This window comes from Vigna umbellata, chromosome 2 (genome assembly GCF_029865625.1).
Source record: "Vigna umbellata cultivar VRB3 chromosome 2, Vumbellata_1.0, whole genome shotgun sequence".
Lineage (NCBI taxonomy): Eukaryota > Viridiplantae > Streptophyta > Magnoliopsida > Fabales > Fabaceae > Vigna > Vigna umbellata.
In genome coordinates this window covers 52306236-52328332 of record NC_142166.1, presented here as the reverse complement: position 1 = coordinate 52328332, position 22097 = coordinate 52306236, and the positions used below count along the sequence as shown (strand labels likewise).

General features: G+C 33.7%; 3 protein-coding genes across 4 annotated transcripts; all 3 read right to left on the bottom strand.

Annotated features, from left to right (window-relative positions):
* Positions 1-1036: 1036 nt before the first annotated feature.
* LOC124824574 (zinc finger CCCH domain-containing protein 19-like) lies at positions 1037-13644 on the bottom strand. Of its 2 annotated transcripts, XM_047297018.2 has the most exons (11): positions 12532-13644; positions 12342-12421; positions 9647-9831; positions 5925-6846; positions 5705-5832; positions 5031-5090; positions 4901-4951; positions 4195-4265; positions 3321-3475; positions 2037-3233; positions 1037-1811 (listed from the first exon to the last, which is right to left on the bottom strand). In XM_047297018.2, the coding sequence occupies exons 1-11, from the start codon at positions 13521-13523 to the stop codon at positions 1180-1182; spliced, it is 4473 nt and encodes a 1490-aa protein (XP_047152974.1). In that variant the 5' UTR covers positions 13524-13644; the 3' UTR covers positions 1037-1179. The 2 variants fall into 2 exon arrangements, with proteins under 2 accessions (XP_047152974.1, XP_047152973.1); XM_047297017.2 differs by having other exon boundaries at positions 1037-3233; positions 12532-13643.
* A 982-nt stretch (positions 13645-14626) lies between these two features.
* LOC124824576 (protein LATERAL BRANCHING OXIDOREDUCTASE 1-like) lies at positions 14627-16721 on the bottom strand. The gene is made up of 4 exons (XM_047297020.2): positions 16413-16721; positions 15991-16238; positions 15542-15869; positions 14627-14974 (listed from the first exon to the last, which is right to left on the bottom strand). The coding sequence occupies exons 1-4, from the start codon at positions 16656-16658 to the stop codon at positions 14738-14740; spliced, it is 1059 nt and encodes a 352-aa protein (XP_047152976.1). The 5' UTR covers positions 16659-16721; the 3' UTR covers positions 14627-14737.
* Positions 16722-18830: 2109 nt separating this feature from the next.
* LOC124824575 (protein LATERAL BRANCHING OXIDOREDUCTASE 1-like) lies at positions 18831-21506 on the bottom strand. Its single transcript, XM_047297019.2, has 4 exons — positions 21214-21506; positions 20664-20911; positions 20020-20347; positions 18831-19413 (listed from the first exon to the last, which is right to left on the bottom strand). The coding sequence occupies exons 1-4, from the start codon at positions 21457-21459 to the stop codon at positions 19177-19179; spliced, it is 1059 nt and encodes a 352-aa protein (XP_047152975.1). The 5' UTR covers positions 21460-21506; the 3' UTR covers positions 18831-19176.
* Between the last annotated feature and the right edge of the window lie 591 nt (positions 21507-22097).

Sequence of the window (22097 nt, the reverse complement as noted above, 5' to 3'; positions counted from 1 at the left end):
TTTTATGTTTCTCTTATGAGATTTGTAGTGATCTCCAAATTCCTAACAAATTTATATTATCCATATATAAATGTTATTGTTTAATATTTCAACGTGTAAAAAAAAAATTCAAATTCCAAATTTCTTATCAAAACTCGTATTTAATTTTAATAGGAATTATTTTAGTCAAGGTAACATTGAGTGAAATTAAACTTTTCTTCATAGAAAACTTGGGTCACGATTGAATTTGATGATGTGTATTAGGAATAAGTGCAATTTTGGATTTACCTAATGAAGTCCGAAGCAAAACATAAACACGGATTTTCATTTTACTCATTAATTTTTTTTATCGGCATTTTGAGTCTCTTCATAATTTAATGCTTTTGTTAATTTCTGTATGAGTATTTATATCCTATTGATAAAAGATAATTGATACTATTTTCGCATCTAATTTTAAAGTCTTTTTTAAAACTCATCTTATCAATGAGATGAGAATAACGATAATTACGTATTTCTTTAGTTTGATGTAATTTCTTAACGAGTATCTAAAATATGGAATAACTTAAATGAACAAATCTCCAATTATATCAATTGTTTTTTTTAATACTAATACTGGTTTAAGAACATAAAATCGTGTCTTTACTTTTAAATATTAAAAATGGATGGGCCAATTTTTTATGATTAAAAAAATACCTAAAAATTTGTAATAATGGTATTAATTATAACATGTATGGTTGTTAGAGATAAGTCGATGATTCAAATTTCACATTGCGCATTGATTTCTATAATCTTCCTCTCAAATTTCACTATTCATCTATCATTTTGAAAAATATATCTATCTCTATAGCTAAATGCAAGGTCAGAGCGCCTTTAAAATCGATGAACAAGTAAAAACATGTTCTAATGCTCTCCCGCAATAAAACGATTCTCTGCAAAAGAAAAAGGTAACCTCAACTATCTTTCATTATCAATAATCTAAATGCCAGTTTAACTTCTTCAACTACTTAACTCTCGCATAAGACAGACAACTCCAAGAAAGACAGCCCCAAAAAGACAATTAGGCAAGGCAAATAAACAAGATACTACAATGCACAAGTTCTACATACATGACGCATCCTTGTACAACGTTTAGCCATGAAAATGCAAAATACTGTACAGTAAGAGATGTTTCTCTGCCACTAATTAATTAGAGCCCTACAACTAATTGTGTAGAAAATCACAAGAATCCCCCTTCCTGCAATGTCCACTCTCATGATACTTGCAAACTCCTCGTTGTCCCCCAAAAGGAGGCCTGGAAGGAGCTCCTCTGCCAAATGATGATTGCCTGTTGTTCCAAGATTTACCACCATAACCAGAATCTCTACTTTGGCTACCTCGATCCCCTTGGTTGGGGAACCGGTCTCCATTATGACTTTGCTCACTTCCCCACACGCCTGGATTCCCTGCCGGTGGAACCCAAACAGGGTTGGCATTTCCAGGTGGTACACCCTGACCAGGCCCAACCCATCCTGCATTCACATTTACATGGGAACGGCCTTGACCAGGTCCAACCCAGCCAACTGCATTCACTTGAGGTAGACCCTGACTAGGGGCAGCCCATCCTGGATTTGAATTTCCTGGTGCTGGCCCCTGCGTAGGAATCCAGTTTGCGTTCATATTGGCAGCAGGTACAACGCCACCCCAGTTCATATTCTGATTTCCTGGCATGCCCATTCCCCAAGGCATATTGGGTGGAGCTGGAGAAGGACCTGTGATGTTTGGCTGACTACTTGAAGCTGGTGGTCTCCAAGGCTCGGGTGTATTCATGCCCAGAAACCCAGGTGTGGGTAAACCTGCAGATGGATTTCCAGTGTTAAAAGAGGCAGTGTTCTGCACAGATGAAGCATCAACCCAGGGGCCATGGGATGCTGGCTGGGCAGGCATAGTAGCAGAATTTGGTTGGGATGATACACCTCCCCAAGCCTGCAGTTCTGGCCTTGGAACCCCAGCAGAACCCCACCCTTGAGCTTCTGCATGAGAGTTGTGGCTAAGCACAACCTGGTTTTGCATATTTGTACCTGCCATTTTGAGGTCAAGCCCTGAATGCAGAACAGGTGCCACCGGTGCTGGATGAGGATGTAACCTAGAATTATCTGAAGACACTGAACTAATACCGGGTTGTGAAGAGCCTTTTTCAGGATTTTGCACAGCATGCTCTGGGTGCACTACCAAAGAGGCCTGCAAACCTCCATGATTGCTTGGGAATGAATTTCCTACGAGAGACCCAGGCAACTGGACAGGTGTTGGTGACCATTTATTTTCAAAAGCCTGCCCCTTAGACACACCAGGGGTAGTCTGAGGTGTAGGTGAAGGAAGATTTGTTGTTTCATTTCTACTACCAGCATCAGAACCCCAGCCGTTTGCAGGGTTCTTGGGGACCTCAACTGCCAATGGAGAGGGTCTACTTGCTAAAGAATTCATATTATCTTTAGATCTCCAACTTCCTCCTGTGGTTTGTGCCGGAGAACCCAGAGTACTATGTGAATTCAAAGATCCACTATTTTGATCAAATGTTGGTCTTTCTCCAGCTTGACCTTCCATACCCTGAGCAGACTTCCTAGAGTACGAGGCTGGGTAATGTAAATCATGCACCTTTTGAGCCTTATCCACCATCGATGGTTCTTTAGAAAAATTCCCTGCCAAGGCATCAGTCACGAGTATAGAATCATCTTGCTTCTCAGTGGTTCTCCAAACCCTCAAATCAGCGGGAAAGTATCCTGTGTTGCTCCATTTGCGTAACTGCACCATAGAAAATGGTCCCTGAATTTTTCCGGAAGGATCCTGGTAATGCCACATCTTTTCAGTTTCATTAATTTTCAAAGTTGAAGGAGTTATTCCAGCGGAAGATGGTGCTGCAGAAGCTTCCAATACAGCAGTGGAGAAAGAATCAGATGTTACCAATGATTGGGTACTTTTGGCACCACTTTCCAAGCTTGAAGAGAGTTTTTGCCTCTCCCAGCTATTAGATAGTTGTGATTCCCTATCTCTTCCCTGGAGCAAATGAGTATCATTCAGTACCTCATTAACATTAGAAGCATTTTCACCTTTGATTGAAAAACCCTTATTGGACAAATTTCTGCCAAGTTCCTGATTCGTATTTGAATAATTCCTTGTTCCACTCCAAGATTCATTTGAAATAGAAACACTTCTAGGAGAAGCAATATCTCTCCCCCTCCTTCCAAAGGAAGTAGACCCTCTAGGTCTCATGTAGTTTTCTGCAGATGTAGAAAAAAAAGAGTTTTCAAGTCCAAACTTAATTTCATTAGGTGAATCCTACAAGTTCAAACTGTTTTAACAACTACCTCGTCTTTTATCGTCCATTTCATCTTCGTCTTCTTCAGATTCATAACTGGGATCCATGTTCGGATCCACGTGTATCTCTGGAATTTCCTCCAACCTACGTTGACGTTCTTCAGGTGTCTTCAAAAGCTGCAGTTTCTCTACACATTCTCTGAGCGTGAGAGCAGTAGGTCAAGGATCAAGACAAAATAAAACTCGAGTTTTTGTCAATTTAACAAAAAATTGTTTGTTACAAATAATATGATAACTATATTATAAAAATTACCTGTAGGACAAAAATTTAAAATGATTATTATCCATTTAAATGCAAAGACTGGAGCAAGATAGCATAAAAAGACAATGAAAAATCCTGATATAGAAATTGTCAAATATCACCACATCCAACACAAACATTGCCAGAGAATTCTTTCAAAGCATTTATCCAACCAACCATCCATTTAAATGAATACAGCCAGAGAAGTTTTAGACTTCATATAAAATAGACAAATCAATTTTAATTTATTTATTTTGGTTACGTTTCACCACGAAGTTAAGCTCCTCAAGCCAGTACAGAGCAGTTAATAATTCATAATTTACGGATGAACTTTAACAAAAATTTATGAATTATCAATTCCAAATTTTATATGGAGCTGTAGCAACAACAAGTTTATAGAAGGGAAATACAAAAACAATCCACAGATTTCTATCTCTACATCCGGTTAACGGCATGGATGGGTGTTATAAACAAGACTGAAAGTAGAACGTTAAATTGGAGGAAAGGAAATCAAGCAATGACACAAGAAGTCAAAACACATCAAGAAAACGAAAAGCAACAAGGACAAAATACCGCCAGATATCATTATACGTATTTGAATATTAGATAAAAGAAAAGGATATTCTTTCCGGCGTCCTTTCTCACTGGCTCTATCGCGGAGATGACTCAGCCGCACTATCTCTGTTTCTAGCCACTGTATTACAAATATAAACATTTGAAATACATTACAAATACCAGGAAATATATTCCAAAATTCACAGATAACAGGTTGAGTAAGACAGTATATCATTAAAAAATGAAATGCAGATTTAATGAAAATACACCAAGAATTCATTTTGATAATCTAAAACTAAATTGGACAACAAGTAAACTTCCAAAGTGAGGGTTACCTTCTATTGACATCTAAAGTGAATGTGAGTCTTTTTTTTTTTGAAGAGTTTATCATGAATAAGATTTTCCTAATGGTTATTACTAGGCCTAACCTATTTAAGCTTGAAATGATCAACGAGAAGTTTTAACAGGAAGCATATCATGAGCCCCCTCCTACTTGTGGTCAATGCAAATTGAAGGATGTAACCAGACAAAGCGTATGATTTTCTCAACACTCTTGTTAAACAAGAATTGAGTTCTCATTAATTTAATGACAATTAGCACATTCATAGAAACCTATACATCGATAAAACTGAATTTGTTAATTGAAAGTCATTTTCTTGAATACATCAAACAAATCATGGTATAAACGACACACTGAGGAAGTAGGACTTTTAGAAAAAGATGCGAAAGAAAACACATCACAGGTCCAAATAAAATGTACAAAAAGCAACTTACATCTTTTACTCTAACTGCCTGAAGCACCAGTGCCTTGTCCTGTATGTCACCCTAGAAGAACAAATTTGAGTCATCAGTACAAAGTATAACATCTGATACCTGAAAGTGAGTGTATTGAACAGAAAATTACCACAGTTAGCCGATTTATGAGACCACACTTAATGCTTTGGCGGAGACGTTTGCATTCATCCTAACAGAAAACCAATCAATGTCTTAAAGAAGGAAATATATTAATTAATCTATGCGAAATTTTAATTTGTTCAGATTATCAATTCTGAGAGAATCTAAAACAAACTAATAACTAATTCCCACCATCATATAGTTAAGATTCTACTACCAAATTAGTCATCCAAAGATTCGTTTATCACTTTCAACTCATTGGTCACCTACAGATTTTGTCAGCAAATTAGTCCCTGAAAATCTAAAATATCAACTCATTCATCAATATGAAGGATTGAAGTGGTGGATACAAAAGGAGAAATTAAGTGTTTTCAAGGGACTAACTTAGTGTAGGTTTCTATTTTGAGAAAGTACTACAACGGCACACTCATTTTGAGAACCAATTTAAAGACTCACTCCATGGTTAAAAGAATGGCTGTAATGTTGTCCCTGTAGCCTACTTTTGACCAATTGAAATGTCACCCTTCATTCGATTAGAATGTACTAGAGTTTGGGGTCCATATGACCATTATCATCCCATGTTTTAAAGTGATAAGATACTATTTTTAAAATAAATTATTTTAATTAAGCATAACAGAATATCTTAAAAAAAATGGAAAGATAAAACTGCTACTATTGAATCACCTCTGTGAACTCCTGATTTGAGATAATATCAATAGATACAATCTCTGTCTTGTTTAAATTTAAGATTTCTAGCAACGTATCTGTCATCCTTTTACCAACTTTATATGGCTCTGCTGCTTTGCATGTACCTGACCGCGTAGATAATTAAAAAGAAAATAAAAAATTAAAGTTTATTCTATATTGCACATATCAATTGCAATAATGTTATCTAGATATTTACCTACAACCTGAACCAGCCTATATAAGTCTTGCTTCTGACCACTACCAGAAATTCTTATTCTCACAAAAGCACCAACAACTTTATCATGAAACTTCTCTGTATCTTCAAGTAGATCTTCAACCAAATTTCGTCGTAGATAAATTAAATTAATATTATGGTTATCAATAGCTGCATAATCATCAACATTAGTTTGAAGTCCTCTGTCATCACCCTTTTTGCGATTTTTACGCTTCTTATCTTTGCCAGCTTTCGTATATGAATTGGGATTCCCATCTGCTTCCAAATGACTAACTTCGGTGTCAACAACACTTCCCTGCAGATCTTCGGCCTGAGAATCCTCTTTTAGAAGGAAATGGGACTCAAGAAGCTTTAACATCTCGAAATGTCCCACTCTTGGTTTACCAAAAAGATTTTGAAGTCTCGCATCACATATAATCTGACTTTTTCGGCGAGGATCTCGAAGCTTATTTCTTTTAATATACTCAAGCAAAAGAGCCTGCACATCAAACTGAGATAAAACAGATTTGTCTCCATTTCTCATGTGTATAACAAACTCCAGAAGCTCTTTTGAAGCCCACTCAGAGCTGTCATCTCCGGATGGCCCATCAGCACCAGACACTGTCACTGCACCATTCGAATTTCCTTCTTTGGAACGGGGCTTACCCCGTTTCTTTGCCTTTCTTCTTTTAGGGCGATTGGAATCATTTTCATAGGAGCTATCAGAATCTGATCCTCTATCATTAGTGGCATCAAAAAGTTCATCAGGTGATTCCTCCTTAGAATGAAGCATATCAGATCCCTTCCAAGGGTTTTTAGCTTGAGAGATTTCATCAAATGTTAGAGATAGTTTTTCTTTTAGATCTATGTAGTAGTCCTTGAAGAGATACTCCCAGCTGTTTTTGTCATCAAAATCTACTTGTCCCTGCACCAAGCATGAAAAATAATTATTACTATAAAAAAGTAGATGTCCAGTTTAAAATCATTATAATACATCCATATTTTATGCTTGAAATATACTACTCATCAGTGACATGTCAAACTCTAACTGAATGAAGGGAGCCACAGAGACATGTCAAACTCTAACTGAGTCAGGGGAGTCACTAACAGACCTTGCGTATATAAACATCCAGTTGGTAAAAGCAACTTTTTTACAATGACTAGACCAGACATTACTTTCGTTTCATGGTAACTCGGTTTGTCAATAATCCTTCCAATAGACTTATGGGGATGTTGTTAGGTACAATAAGTCTGCATCAGGGAAGGGCCACGTTCGTAGGGACACAGGCTATACTGAAGATGACAGTTATTGTGATGCTGAATAGGTAGGTTCATACATAGAAGATTTGGGTTATTGTGAACTTGTTGAAAGAAACTTGGTTTTTGCTGAAAGATTCAATGCAAAGGCCATGTATAACACCATGGCAGAATCAACCACTGAACATCAACATATGTGGAAAAAGCAGTTGTTTTAGGAGCTTCAAGCCAACCAAAGTCTTTCCTGAGATCATCACAACTATAGAAATTGACAGTCATTCTATGAAATGAAAGGTTCATTCAACAGAAAAGAACAGCCTTGCCTTTGTCAACTCCAACAACCAGTTAACTAAGAGATATATTTAATCCCTCCCTTAAATGACTTCAAGTTACTTCATTCATAAACAAGTTTGTTAGCTCGGTACATATGGACTCCTAAATAGTGGGGAATGTTAGGGTTCAACACATATGTCTTAAACTCTTATCCTTCATGCGTACATTGTATTATTTCTCAAAATTACTCGGTATTGTAATCTGTATTGTAGCACAAATAGGAAAATGCCAATAATTAGAGTAACCAGTGACATGTTAATACGATTAAAAAAATATCCTTTTGAACCTAGTAATATTCAACCATGTATCAATATTTAAATTCTATAATATGGATCTCCGATCCCCCAACAAAACTGAATAAGTAAAATCTCCGCATCCATCTGTTTTTAACCCCCATAGTCATCAATATTAGATAGCAGCCATCACCCTAAAAGGCTATAACTGGATACCAGATATTCGAATCACCATAATTCTGAAGACTATAGATACAAGCTAAATTAATATTACACATAAATGTTCAAAAATGTAAAAAGAAGACTTCAATATGTTTTTAGTCCCTTTAAAATTATTGGGTTTTGATTTTGGCCCCTAAAATTTTTTCAATCCTATAAAATATGAAATCACTCCTTTTAGTTTTCATAAAATGTGTGAATTTTAGTTTTAGCCCCAGTAAAAAAAATCATTGATTTTCATCGCACAAAACTTTTCAATAACTGTTTTTAATCCATGATATTCATTTTAAAATAGATTAATAACATTTATTTCACTAATTTTAAGAGTTTTTTAGGTGACAGATGTTGACATTATATAACAACACCGGTATTTGTGACTTGGAATGATGATTCAACTTTTTGTTCAACACATGAGTAGTTAGTTACTGTCATATAACAGTGCGAATCAATCGTAATTTTCAATTTTGCAAGGATCAAAACCAGAACTCACTCATTTTTTCAGGAACTAAAAATATATTTAAGACTATTGAAAAAATATGGAAAGTGATAGATGTATTTATAATTAATAATTAGAATTCACGTTCTTAAACATAGCATACATGTGAATAACAAAAAAAAAATACATGGGTTTGATTACTCATTGGGTCCCTTCAATTACAATTTTTCCTTCTCAGTACCCATAACTAAAACCATCTCTTTTGAGTCTATACACATATCTGTAATCCCTTATAGGCCTTAGACATCATTTTCATCTCAGATGAGGACTAAAGGGATTAAAAATTATATGCAGGGACAAAAAAGGAAGTTTTGTAACTATAGGGACTAAATAAGTAACTACAACAATTAAATAATCGTAAGCTTCCAAGTGGATGAAACTAAGACAGCTTCAAGTGTTACCGATGAATTCATACAAAAAAAGGACAATCAGAACAGAACGGGGCGATCAGTAGAACAGAATGAGGATTTGGATACACAAAAGAAACAGAAGGATGAGTGATACAGCAGAGACAGAGCAAGTACATGAACCTTTCCTAGACTTCTGTGAGAACTGGACAGAAAAGAATAGAGAATGAGTTACCAACTGACAGAACATAAGTGGGAAAATCTAGAGGCAGGTATGCCAAGGCTTTGCAAAAATTGCGGAGCTTGGGTGGCAGAAAAACAGTGAGCATTTGGCCATTAGTAGGTTTGTGTTGAAACAGGAAAGAGAGCATTACATATAGCAAACTGATTGGTTAGGAATTAAGAAGTTTGAATAATATAACATACTTTATGAAGCAATTTTGGCCAGAGCTAAACAGAATTTGATAGGTTAGTAAAATAAAGCTTTGGACAAGGTGTCTAAAACCCATCATGGTAGCACAACTATAGCACATAAAATGCTGCAATTTTAGCCACTATTGCCACTGTGATAGCCTTTACTGAAATCCACTCCATTAAGTGAGCCTTGTATTGCACACATTGCCAAGTTAACATGCAAGTACAGGAAAGTGCAAAAATTCTAAAATGTAACCCAAGATAAAACCAGATAGAGAAGTTAGCAACAGTAGGAGTAAATATTAAAATAGCAGACAATAAAACTTTGAAACTGCATGAAGCATGGCAAAAGGATATAAAGTTGTCATATCAAAAGGCGCATTATTTTCAAATAACAAGAAAAGGAGGTGGGAAGGGATGTTGTACCACATTGCTTCCCTGCACATTCTGTTCAATCAACATTACAGTTCTCATGCATGTCTCACAAAATCCCTTGTTTCCCCTGACACATAAAATAACAGCATCTTTGATGCATCCCTTGCACAGAGAAAAAGTACATGTATAGCACATATAGTTTGCATTCCTCTCACAGTTGCTGCAAAGATGCCAACCTGGGATCAAGTGAAGATCAATCATACGGAAAGTCAGATACAGTAAAGAAATGTATTGCAAAGATGATTTGCAAGTCTGATACCTAGCATTCAAAATAAGTTCAATTATGCTTAGAAGAAAACAAATAAAATTTAATATCAATAACTGTTCCTGCCAAACAAGGCTGTGAAAACAAATAATAAAAAAGGGGAGAAGCATGACCATTCATTAATGTCCATTGAAGTTTAACAATTACACTCCAAAGATAAAGTGTACTGATGAGAGAAATTTGCCATAGAATTGATCATACATTTCGTGATAAAGAAGCTTTCTAACTTGTCCAATCAAATACAAAAAGAAATAGAATTAGCATAGCACAATAACAGAAACCGTCTTAAAGAATTGACAGTGATAATAGTAATACACCTTGCAACCGAAATAACAAATATCAACAACCAAGATATGAGGAATTCATCCCAATTTGATCCCATGCCGCCCTTAAAATAATCCATGTAAGGAACAAATTCTAAAATGAGAACTGTATGGACATTTACCCAAGGACATTTTGAATTACCAATGTGTTGCATTCATTTTGTCCTTGATGTCATGCTTAACAGATTTAGGATTGATTTCATATTATGTATCCAACTTTCTAGATTTTGGTGGATCATCGCTGGACTCTCCACATAATTTTGTTGCTGAATATGGAATAAATAAGGACATGGATCTTGGTTCCCAGGTAGACGACAAAGTTGCCTTGAATTTGTGAACAACCATTTAACTCAACAAGTTGCTTTTTTTATTATTGTAATCCAACGAATGTTGGGTAATGAGTATGTTAATAAAGATGTAAGTCCACATGATAGGATATATTATGATTACATACAAGGAGAAGTTGGAGTGGCACTTGTGGAGGAAAAGGTGATGAGTGTTGATTAAGGTAGTTAGGACACGCAAAATATTAGATAACATGATTTTTAACCATGTGAAAATGAGTACAGAGAGGACCAATCTCTTGGTACATAGTACCCTTGAGAAATTGGTGTGTACTCAAGCTAGCCCAGTATTGTCATGTAACCCATATAGTCAATCTTGCCCAATGGAATAGGACTGTTACTGGTTTTATTGAATGCTGAACAAAGAAGTGCTAACCAAACCCAAAAATAAGTGTACCAAATATGAGAATCCAGGAGTGGAAGAGTGAACACAGAAGAAAGAAAAGATACTAAATGTATTCAAGCAAAAGATTGAGTGACACCCATCAACAAAATGAGTTCAGAAACGGATTTATGGTGGGTTGATCATGTGAACATAAAACTAATAGACTGTTAGGTTCTTTTACTCAGGACCGTAACAGATGATTATCCTCTCACACACACTCAACAAAAGAAGGCAAATGTATGAATATGAATGTTATTAATTCTGTAGAGTATGGAAAACAGAATTACAAGTAAGTATTCCCCCAAGGAAGCCTCCCTTCCTCCACTGGAAAACGATCCAGTCTCTACCCAAAAGGCAAACAATATCTCATATTCCTCTCTCCACCTATTCTGTTATTATTTATACTCTCTCTCTCTCTACTAACAACTAACTTCTTTTATTCCTAACATAGACACTCGAGTGCAAAAAGTGGGTCAAATGGAAGATAATTTAACAAAAGAATGGTAGAGGAAATCCTTAAAATCATCAAAAGATCCATTAATGGATCCCATATTTTATAAAAAAATTGTCATTTGATAGAGTGCAATGGAACTAACTGAGTTCATATATATGATAACACCTAGTGGGAGAAGGTTACTCCACAAAAAAACCTTCTATCTTATTGAGATCATGCTCAGCTCCAAGAAAGCACACCGTTTCTTACTTTTTTGGAATATTTTACCCAAAAAAACTCAACAACTAAGTTCGGGGTGTAAAATGGATTTTTAACCCTATATCATGACAAGGCCGCTGCGGCAGTGAAAAAAGATGGTATCAGAAACTCCTCCAATCTTTGAATCCTATGGCAGCTCCTCTTTGCTACCGACTATAGAACATTATTGACTACTGTGTAGCAGGCACTGGTACCCAAAAAGCCTAGCCAAAATTGCAGTTGTGGACTATATTTTTAAAACCTCAAATTTAATTTATATATACTACCGATGCAAAACATATTTTCCACCTGCATCCAATAATATTTGACAGCTTGAAGATAGGATTTTATTCATTAATATGATGGCGATACAGTAAATTCCTATTGGGTGTTTTAGGCTAACATTATATAGAAAATAAACTCATCTTAAAATCTTCAAAGTAACTTCACAACTTCAAATCTTACGTATCACCTACATGACACCAACAATTATTCAAACTCCAAGCCGAGCTGTGAGTTTGATCTCTCCAACCCTTAAAAGATTTCAGAGAATAACAAGGCTACAACACAATTAGCACATGACAGCGAACATTGAACTGACAGCCCATAGAAAAAAGACAAATTAAACAGCCACAACTACAACCACTGAGACAATACAGAATAAGGTACGAAACATACCGCAATTCCACTTTCCCTTGGCTCGAAAGAATGCCTCGTCACGATTAACGCAGGAAGGATGGTAAGCCTTGGGACATCCCCTGTTGAACATCAAAAAGCAGGCAAGGAATTTCCACAACAAACGTAAAAACAATGGATACAACTAGAAAATTAAGAAAAATGCAGCGACAAGTACAAAACTCAGAGTCACCTGCGGTCACAAAGCACAAGGTCACCTCCATCAAAGCAAATGAAACAAACATCCTCTTCCGTCTTTTTCCTGGACGCAACTCTCCCTGTAGTCTTAGCATTCTTCCCAGCTCCACGCTTCCTCTTCCCACCACTCACACTCTTCTCCTCTGTATCGTCTGTTTTTGCCATTCCAGCATCAGCATCTTCTTCTGCTTCTTCTCCTTGTTGCTGTTCTTCTTCTTCTTCCTCCTCCTCCTCCTCTTCACCCTGTTGCTGTTCCTCTTCTTCCTCCTCCACTCCTTGTTGCTGTTTTTCTTCCTCCTCCCCCTCCTCCTCCTCCTCCCCTTGTTGCTGTTTTTCTTCCTCCTCCCCCTCCTCCTCCTCCTCCCCTTGTTGCTGTTCGTAATCTTCTTCTTCCATCAAAGCGTCTTCGTTCGCGTCTTCGTCCCCAATTTCGTCCTCTTCCGCATCAATTGCCAAATTCCCTTCCTCTTCGACGTTCTCCATCTCCAACGCCACGTCATCCACATCGGTGACCTCATCCCCCTTCTCCTCAATTACCTCGTCCATCACTTGCGCTCCGACGCCCTCGTCGGACTCAACCGCCGCCTCCATCGTCGCATCGGGTTCAACAGCGGCGACCTCATGGACGGCGGCGGCTGCGCTCAGCTCCCCTACGGTATCGGGCTCGGGGACTTCCGCGGCAGCGTAGGGGATATTCTGCATGTCGGTGTGGCATTGTGCATCAGAGTGTGGTTGGAGTGAAGCTTCGTCATCTTCGGCGTCCATGGATAACAGAATAGGGATTCCAGGAACAGCAATTTGAATGTTTAATTTATGAGTAAAATAAATAAAATTGAGAAAATGAAGAGATTTAGGGTCTGTGTGCGCGTGGAGAGGGTATATAGAAGAAGGTAACGGAAAGAGAATGAGAATGGGATGGAGAAGGTGCGAATGCAAAGCGAAGTGGTTCTGTGTCGTGTGTTTCCCAAAGACAAAACTATCCTTCATTCCTCCTCAGAATCACCATCTTCCTGCGCCGTGCCCTAGCAATCACAATACCACCTTCGGCCCGATAACTTAGCCTCAGCTTGCTTTTTGCTACCGTTTCTCAGAACACTTTTTCTATTCGCACCTTCCTTCCAAAAATATTTTCTCAAGTACTGCTTTCAGGAAGATATCTTCGAAAATATGTAGATTTTTCCGAAACCGGTTTTTCATATATTATTCAAATTTAGTTATCTTATGTTTGAATTTTTAATATTACTTTAGGTTATTTTGAAAATAATTTTTACTTATAAAAAAACCGTCCTTTTAATGAGATATATATCTAAATACAAAATCTAATTTAATTTTAACAAATACGTCATTAATATGCCAGTCTGTTCAGATTTCGTGAGTTATTTGAAACATAACTGAAACAACGTTTTAGTTATGCTTTGACTATTGTGAAAATTAGTTACAGTATTTCTCGTAATTTTAATCCAATGGTTCAAGATCATAAATATCAGTCTAAGGACGATTAAAATAATGTTGATAAAGCAACAAGAAGAACTCTTGATTTGTAGTATTTTTTTTAGGCGATAGTGATAAGTATAAGAGGTTTTGCTGTTTTTATTAATATATTTGTTATTATAATTTGTAGATATTTTAGTTTTTTTATTATTATTATAGATACGTTATTTATGTATATATTTTATACAATAAATAATATTTGTTTGACTTGAAATAAATTGCAGTTTAATCATATATGCGTTTATGAATGATAACATTATTCTTTATGTATGATAGAGACAACCTCGTAATATCATAAATACATTAAGATATTTAGATAAAATCAATACATTCATAACTGCACACGCATTTCGAGAAGGAAACATGTGCATGGAAAAATTTGATAAACATTGACTTTAAACAAAGTTTATTTGTTACAAATTATTTACAATAAAAATATAAAAAGTATTTATACTTAATTTTATAATAATAATAATAATAATAATAAATTTATTATTTTAACACATGTAACGCATCTCCTTTCACTGTTGTATCAATAACGAAGTTTAAGAACAAACTTTCATATTACTGTAACATCTAATATAGTTAAATTTCACAAAACCAAAATTACAAAGAACTAAAAATAAATAAACTTGTATGTTATTAATGTTTAGAATATGTTTGTAAATTAATGAATGCTAATATTATTATATGAGAAAAGCATACTAAAATCAAATTTTGAAAGCTTCGATTGCCCTTTTTCCTTGCTGATAATACTGGAGATACATCTCAACATAATTTTTCACTGGTTTGTATAACACTGGCCTTGAATCCTTCACGAGCTTATCCACTACTTTAATCTCTTTCTCTGAGTTTGGAACGAAGAACATTGCCACTGTCAGCCTTTCCTTTTCTGCATTTACCACTGCCCTGTGCACTGGACTCTGGAAATTTCCATTGCTCATTATCTGTTATCATCATTCACCCAATCATCTCAAGCTTTTACTCAGCACATAAATAAACTACAACATTAAATAATCTTATATATAACGTAAATTTGTCTTAAATTTGTTTAATATGTCAGGCTTTCTTAAGTTGAATGAATTTGGAGAAGAATGATTGAATGGATTTGAAAAAATTTGAAGGTAAATTTTTTATTGTTTATTTGAGTGGATTTGGAGGTAAGTGAGAGTGTATTTTGGAAGTCAATTTTTTTAATCTGTCACATCAATCAAATTTTACACTAATTCTCACACATTTTACTTCCAAATATATTCTCACTTACCTCCAAATCCTCTCAAATTCATTCAATACTATCCCCTAAATCCATTCAAGTGAACAAGGAGTTAGAGTTAACCATGTTAAAAGTAGACTTCAGCCTAACTCAATTCCACAAAACCGGATTATAAGGTGAGATTATATACTTTAAATTGGTTTTATCTCTAATTAACGTAGTACTTCTAACATATAATAATAAACTGACAGTAATCGATGCACAAATTCCAACCACAAAACTTAAGAAGTGTAGTTATTACCTCTATTTGATCACCAACAATAATGACAAGAGCTTCTGGGATGATAGGAACTTTAAACCACTTATGATCTTTGAGGAGTTGGAAACCTTCTACTTCATTGTCTTGCAAGAGAAATGTTATGGTGGATCCATCAGAATGTGTCTTCAAACCGAGAACATGATCAGGCAATGGACATGGAGGGTAGTGGTTCAATCTCAGAAAAGTGTCTCCTCTCTCTCCACATTCATTCAGGAAGCAATCCTCTTCCAAGTTCAGTGACTTTGCCATGGCTTTAAGAATTACTTCACTTAGCAACTTTATGCTTTCGGTATACTCTACAACAGTACTCCTGCATTCACACATCCACTCATACAATGTAAATACGCAATTCATGGAGGACCAATTACTTCTGTCACTAGCCAAATAGAAATGAAGTAAATTCCTATTCTTGGTTCAGAAAAGTTGAATACCTGAAATCATGGGGGTTTTGAGGCCAAAATTTGAACTTCCTCTGGTCTTCAGGCAGCACCTTTAGGTATACTCTGTCAGTCCAATCAAGCCTTTGATTTGCCGAATATATTACATCATTGCCATACCCTTCAACATCTTTTGGTTCCCTAGCACATTTTTCCTTTTCTTCCTTTGGAAGTTGAAAGAACTGTTTTGAAACTTCTCTCACTTTGTCCAGAAATGAGTTTTCCATTCCATGGTTTATTGCCTGAGAATCCCAAAAAAATTATTTTACCAGAAAACTGTCATTACTAATTTCAACCTTCACTCTAATACATTTGTTTGGTAATAAAATTTCCAAGATTAATTTGCCAATATGTATGAAAGAATGCAGTTCCTCTAAATTCAGTGTGTTGTAACATTCACTGAATAAAATGGATACCTGAAAGCAGCCCCACGAATGAAGCGCATGGCGGAGTTTAGCAAGTTCTTGTTGTGCTGTAGATGGAGATGAGAGCAGAAGAAGATCAAGCACGGGAACATTTTCATCATCTTGTGATGGAACCAGAGCATCGCGAAATCCAGCACCACCTTCCTCGTACATGTAATTCTTTAGCTGATTTCGAGGATTCAATAGCAGTTCTTGGACAGGTTTTCCGATTATCTCTACCATTCCGGATTCTGCCATAACATCTGCAAAATGTTGTAGGAATGAAAAAGTCAACGGGGTGAACTTGCCTATAGAAGCATGTTTTTTATGCTTTTATGTGTTTTTTACAAGAGTCGTCATGTTATATTTTCATTAATTATTCTTTTTAAATCAAGTAATGATTCTTTTAACACCAATTTTTGGCTTTTGGCTTTTGGCTTCAATTAAATAAAAAAATGAAATGTTTTATTTTCCCACATTATTGTATAGTATAAATATCGCGTTGATTAGTGTATATATGTTTATATTATTATATATACCAATTAATATGTTAAATCAAAGGGTTAGATATTTTTTTATATTTTAATTTTTTTTTTGTGAAAACTGGAAATAATTCTTTTTTTATAACTTTATAGTCTAATTTAGATCTCAATTTAAAATATTTGAATTTAGATTATTTAACTAAATTATTAAGATTATTTGAGGTTATGATAATATTTGAATTATTTACACCATTTAATATAATTTTATTTTAATATTAATTTAGAAATACGTTTAAAATATTAAATAAATTTAATAAAATTTGATAAAAAATACTAAATTCATCCACTTATAAAATAATGAATTAAATTAATTTAAAATTTTTGAATAAAAACTAATTTGAATTTTTAATAAAATTCAAGAGCGATTAACCTAAAGGAACCTTTGTGAAAAATATCATATTCACCTTTTTGAGTTATTTGGTAATCGTAATTACAAAAAATTCCTTTTCAGTTGTTATTTATTTTTTTATTTTTTAAACATCTATTATAATCACATTTTAGTTTATTATGTTAAGATTACGTATACTATTATGCTAAGATTACGTATACTATTATATAAATAAGAGTTTTCTCTTTCTGGTATTTATAATTTTTTTTTTCAAATTTAACTATTTAATTGATCATTTTTCAAATTTAATCGTTTTCTTATTTAATATATTTTAACTTTAATCATTTTTTAAATTACATAAATAATTTTTACATGTAAAAATTATTTATATTTATTCTTATAATTATAAATTTATTTTATTTTTATTATAAAAAATAAATATACATATGCAGTACTTATAAAGAAAACTGTAAGAATGTATTATTATTAAAAATAAAATATGTGAACAAATATTAAAAACTAATATGCATTAAGAAAATAAGTGGAAAAATGTATATTAACAAGTGAAAACACATTGTTTTTAGTAGGATTATTTTTCATTATATTAAAATAACATAACTTAAAAAAAAAAAAAGGAAAAGGAAAAAATAAACAATTATGTATTTACTTATTTTAGTTGAGGAAATGTATTATAATTTTTTAATAAAAGAATTGTAGGATTGCATATTTTATCAAATAAAAAAATAGTTTAATTTAATAATGTGTAAATTTATCTCATTAAAAAATAAGCTAAAAATAAGGTCGTGGATAAAAAAAATAGTGGTAATAACAAAAAAAAATATCTATATCATAGAAGGATACAGCCATAGTTTTTCTAGTGTCATCTTTTAATCAGATTTTTTTTACTTTTCGATAAATAAAATTAATTTAATTATTTATTTAATAAAAAAAATAATTGAATATCTTCTCTTTATTTCAAATACTATATAATTTAAAATAGAATAAAATAACATAATTTTTTAATACTATTTTTATTAAATCATATTCATTTTTTAATTTTATAATTAATTAATCATAAAAGTAATAAGAATATAAAACATAAAATTTATACATAATAAAATTATAGAATACACATCAACATATTCACAAGATGTAAATTATTACTTCAACCCATTATAGTCATTGATACAATCGTTATTACTATCATCATTTCATTTTACTACTATTATGGTGACAAAACGTATAGTCTAGAAGATCTCGACCATCGGTTTATTCGTATGAAAACATGAATCTCAATATTTTGATAATAATATATCAATTGACTTCCAGCATATAGATACTCTAGTCCAACACAAAAAATTCGTAGTATCAAAAGAACATGATGCAAAAGAGTGAAGAGATAAACTGAGAGGAAAGTTGTAGGTAAATGCAGTCATCATGCATTTAGATATGGATAATGATACTTTTGACATCATTTTTTGACAATATTATAACATGTGTCATTATGTTATTAGTCCAAAATTACTCTACAATCAATAATAATAATTATAAACACTAACATGGACCAATGACACGTAAATAATATTAACATGGAAATAATTTTTTTTAATTTGTCATGTGAATACAATTTTATACTAATTCTCACAAATTTTATTTCCAAATTCACTCTCATTTACCTCCAAATTCACTCAAATAAACGACAAAAAAAATTATCTTCAAATCCTCTCAAATTCCCTCAAATTCATCCTCTCAAATCTACTCAAAAGAACAAAGTATCATTATCGTTAGTTATCTAACAACTAAACAAGAATGCAGTTTATAGCAGGGATCATAACTTGAAATTTGGCAGCATCTTTGTTCTGTTTTATTTAACCAAATCAGGAGAAACATTGGGCTTAATCAAAACCTAAATCTTCGAAGCTTCCATTGGTCTCTTCCCTTGCTGGTAATATTGGAAATAGATCTCAACATAATTTTTGACAGGTCTGTATAATATTGGCCTTGTCTCGTCCACTAGCTTATCCAACGGTTTGATCACTTTTTCTGGATCCGGGATGCAGAACATTGCTGCTGTTAGCCTTTCCTTCTCTTTATTTATCACTACCCTGTGCACAGGGCTCCGGAAAATTCCATTGCTCATTATCTGTTTTTAGTCACATTCAAACCAACTCTCACTCAATCCTTCCTTTCTGTCATGTTAGCATGCACAAAACTTTCTGCTGTATCAATCAAATCTATCGACAGGTTTGTTCTTTGCATGAATTAAATGATGACATTTCATTGAAAAATGATGCAACAGATATAATATGTACATCAATTAAAAAAAAAGTGAAATATGTTTTTAATCTCTAAAGACACGAAATTGGAATTCATTTATGTATCTTTGTATATTTTCGTCTCAAACTTTAAAAAAAAATTAATATAATCATTTTAATCTAGTAGCATTAATTTGTTTTGTATGTATCAAACACATTTCAGGTTGGAATTTGAACTCTTTATATATCGTTTTTATACGTTCTAACTCAAATGCTAGTCTCAAACTTCATTTAACATATAAAAAAAATAAAGTCATTGGCTTAAAATAACTAAATCCATTCAATTTTAAAAATTAGGAACCAAAATTTATCAAGGTTTAAAACAAAGACCAATTCCAATTTCGTGTAAAAGGTTAGAAACTAAAACCATAGTTAATCCATTAAAGAATGATAATCACAAAAGTCTAACTAGAATAAGAAACTTAAGCTATTACCTCTATTTGATCACCAACATTTATTAAGAGAGCACCAGGGATGATTGGAACTTTAAACCACTGATCATCTTTGAGGACTTGGAGGCCTTCTACTTCGTTATCTTGCAACAGAAAAGTAATGGTGGATCCATCTGCATGTGGCTTCACGCCTAGAACATGATCAGGCATTGGACATGGAGGGTAATAGTTGAACCTCAGAAACATATTAGATCTCTCTCCGGTTTCATTTAGGAAGGAATTTTCCTCCAAATTCAATGACTTGGCCATGGCCTTATGGATTACTTCACTTAGCAGCCTTAGGCTTTCGGTATATTGTAGGACAGTACTCCTGCATTGAGATAGCCAGTATGATTAATAGGAGAGAATGTTTGCGTCGCTAGTACAAGAGAAATGGATGAATTTTCTTATTACTTTTCTAAAACTGTATAAGTCTAATTTAATCAGATAAACTCGGTATTTAATTATATGAAAATAAAATAAAATAATGATGCTTACCATAAGTTAAAACCAATTCACATATATATTTTTCGTATAAATATTTAAGAAGAAATCTATCATAAACATAAAAGTCTATATGTATTTAAGTTTTTGCTGGAAATAACTGGCTATTGTTATTGAGAGGCAGAAGTGACAAGAATGTATACCTGAAATCATTAGGGCTTTGAGGCCAAAATTTGAATTGCCTCTGATCTTCAGGTAGGACCTTAAGGTACACTCTGTCAGTCCAATCAAGCCTTTGCTGTTTTGAATATATTATATCATTTCCATATCCTTCGATATCGTTTGGTTCCCTTGCACACTTTTTCTTTTCTTCCTTTGGAAGTTGAAAGAACTGCTTTGAAACTTCTCTCACCTTGTCCAGAAATGAGCTTTCCATTCCATGGTTTATTGCCTGAATCCCACAAAATAATTGAGAATAACAGAAAATAAAGTCATCCCTAACTTCAGTGTCTAACTCCAATATTTTCTTTGATATTGTATGATTTTACAAAATCATGAAGAAAGCAACTCAACTACATTTACCCCAATACACTTTCAACATAAAATAAACTTTTTCTTGTAATTTTGTAGCTTGAAATAAATTTTATTCAAAAAATCATTAAAAAAATGGGTATCTTAATTAGTTATACTGTTTCTTTCTAGAGTGTTGTGACGATTAAAAGAGATGATGTTTAGATTAGTAGAAAGGGGTACCTGAAAGCAGCCCCATGAATGGAGTGCGTGGTGAAGTTTAGCAAGTTCATGTTGTGCTGTGAATGGAGATGAGAGGCGATGGAGATCGATCACAGGAATATCATCATCATCCTGTGATGGCAAAAGAGCATCTCGAAATCCAGAACCACCTTCCTCGTAAATGTAACTTTTTGGCACATTTTGAGGATTCAACACCAACTCTTGAACGGGTGTACCAGCTATCTCTTTGTCGCCCGATTCAGCCATAACTGGTAATGTTCTGCGGATAGAAAGGTCAATGCAATGAACTTGGGAATGGGCTCGCTTTTATGATGTCTTCGGCCGTCGCTATTGACCCACGTCATGCTTCTCTAATATATCCCACTTTTTCAAATAACGACACGTATATTTTCTGTCAGTGAATATAAAGAGGAAGAATATCTAGATTTTCTTATCTTTAAAAAAAAATCATACAATAAAATCAGTCTTCTTTTACCACGGTTTTTTCCCGATAAAAATAAAACGTAACGAGAAAGTGTATAAAAAGCTATCACATATGTAACCAACATTTATTGAAAAAAATAAAAAATAGGACTGATTTGTGTCCTTGAAGTGGCACAGGAGTATATGTTAAGGTTTTGTTTAATCTCAAATTTCTACAAAAAAATTTCAAGTATTTTTTTTTGACAATAAGACCATGTTCTTTTGAGTGGATTTGAGAGAATTTGAAAATAAATTTTTTTGTCGTTTATTTGAGTAAATTTGGAGGTAAATAAGAATGAATTTGAAAATAAAATTTGTAAGAATTAGTATAAAATTGTATTGATGTGACAAATTAAAAAAATTTATTTCCAAATTCATTTTTGTTTACTTCCAAATTCACTCAAATAAACGAAAAAAAATTT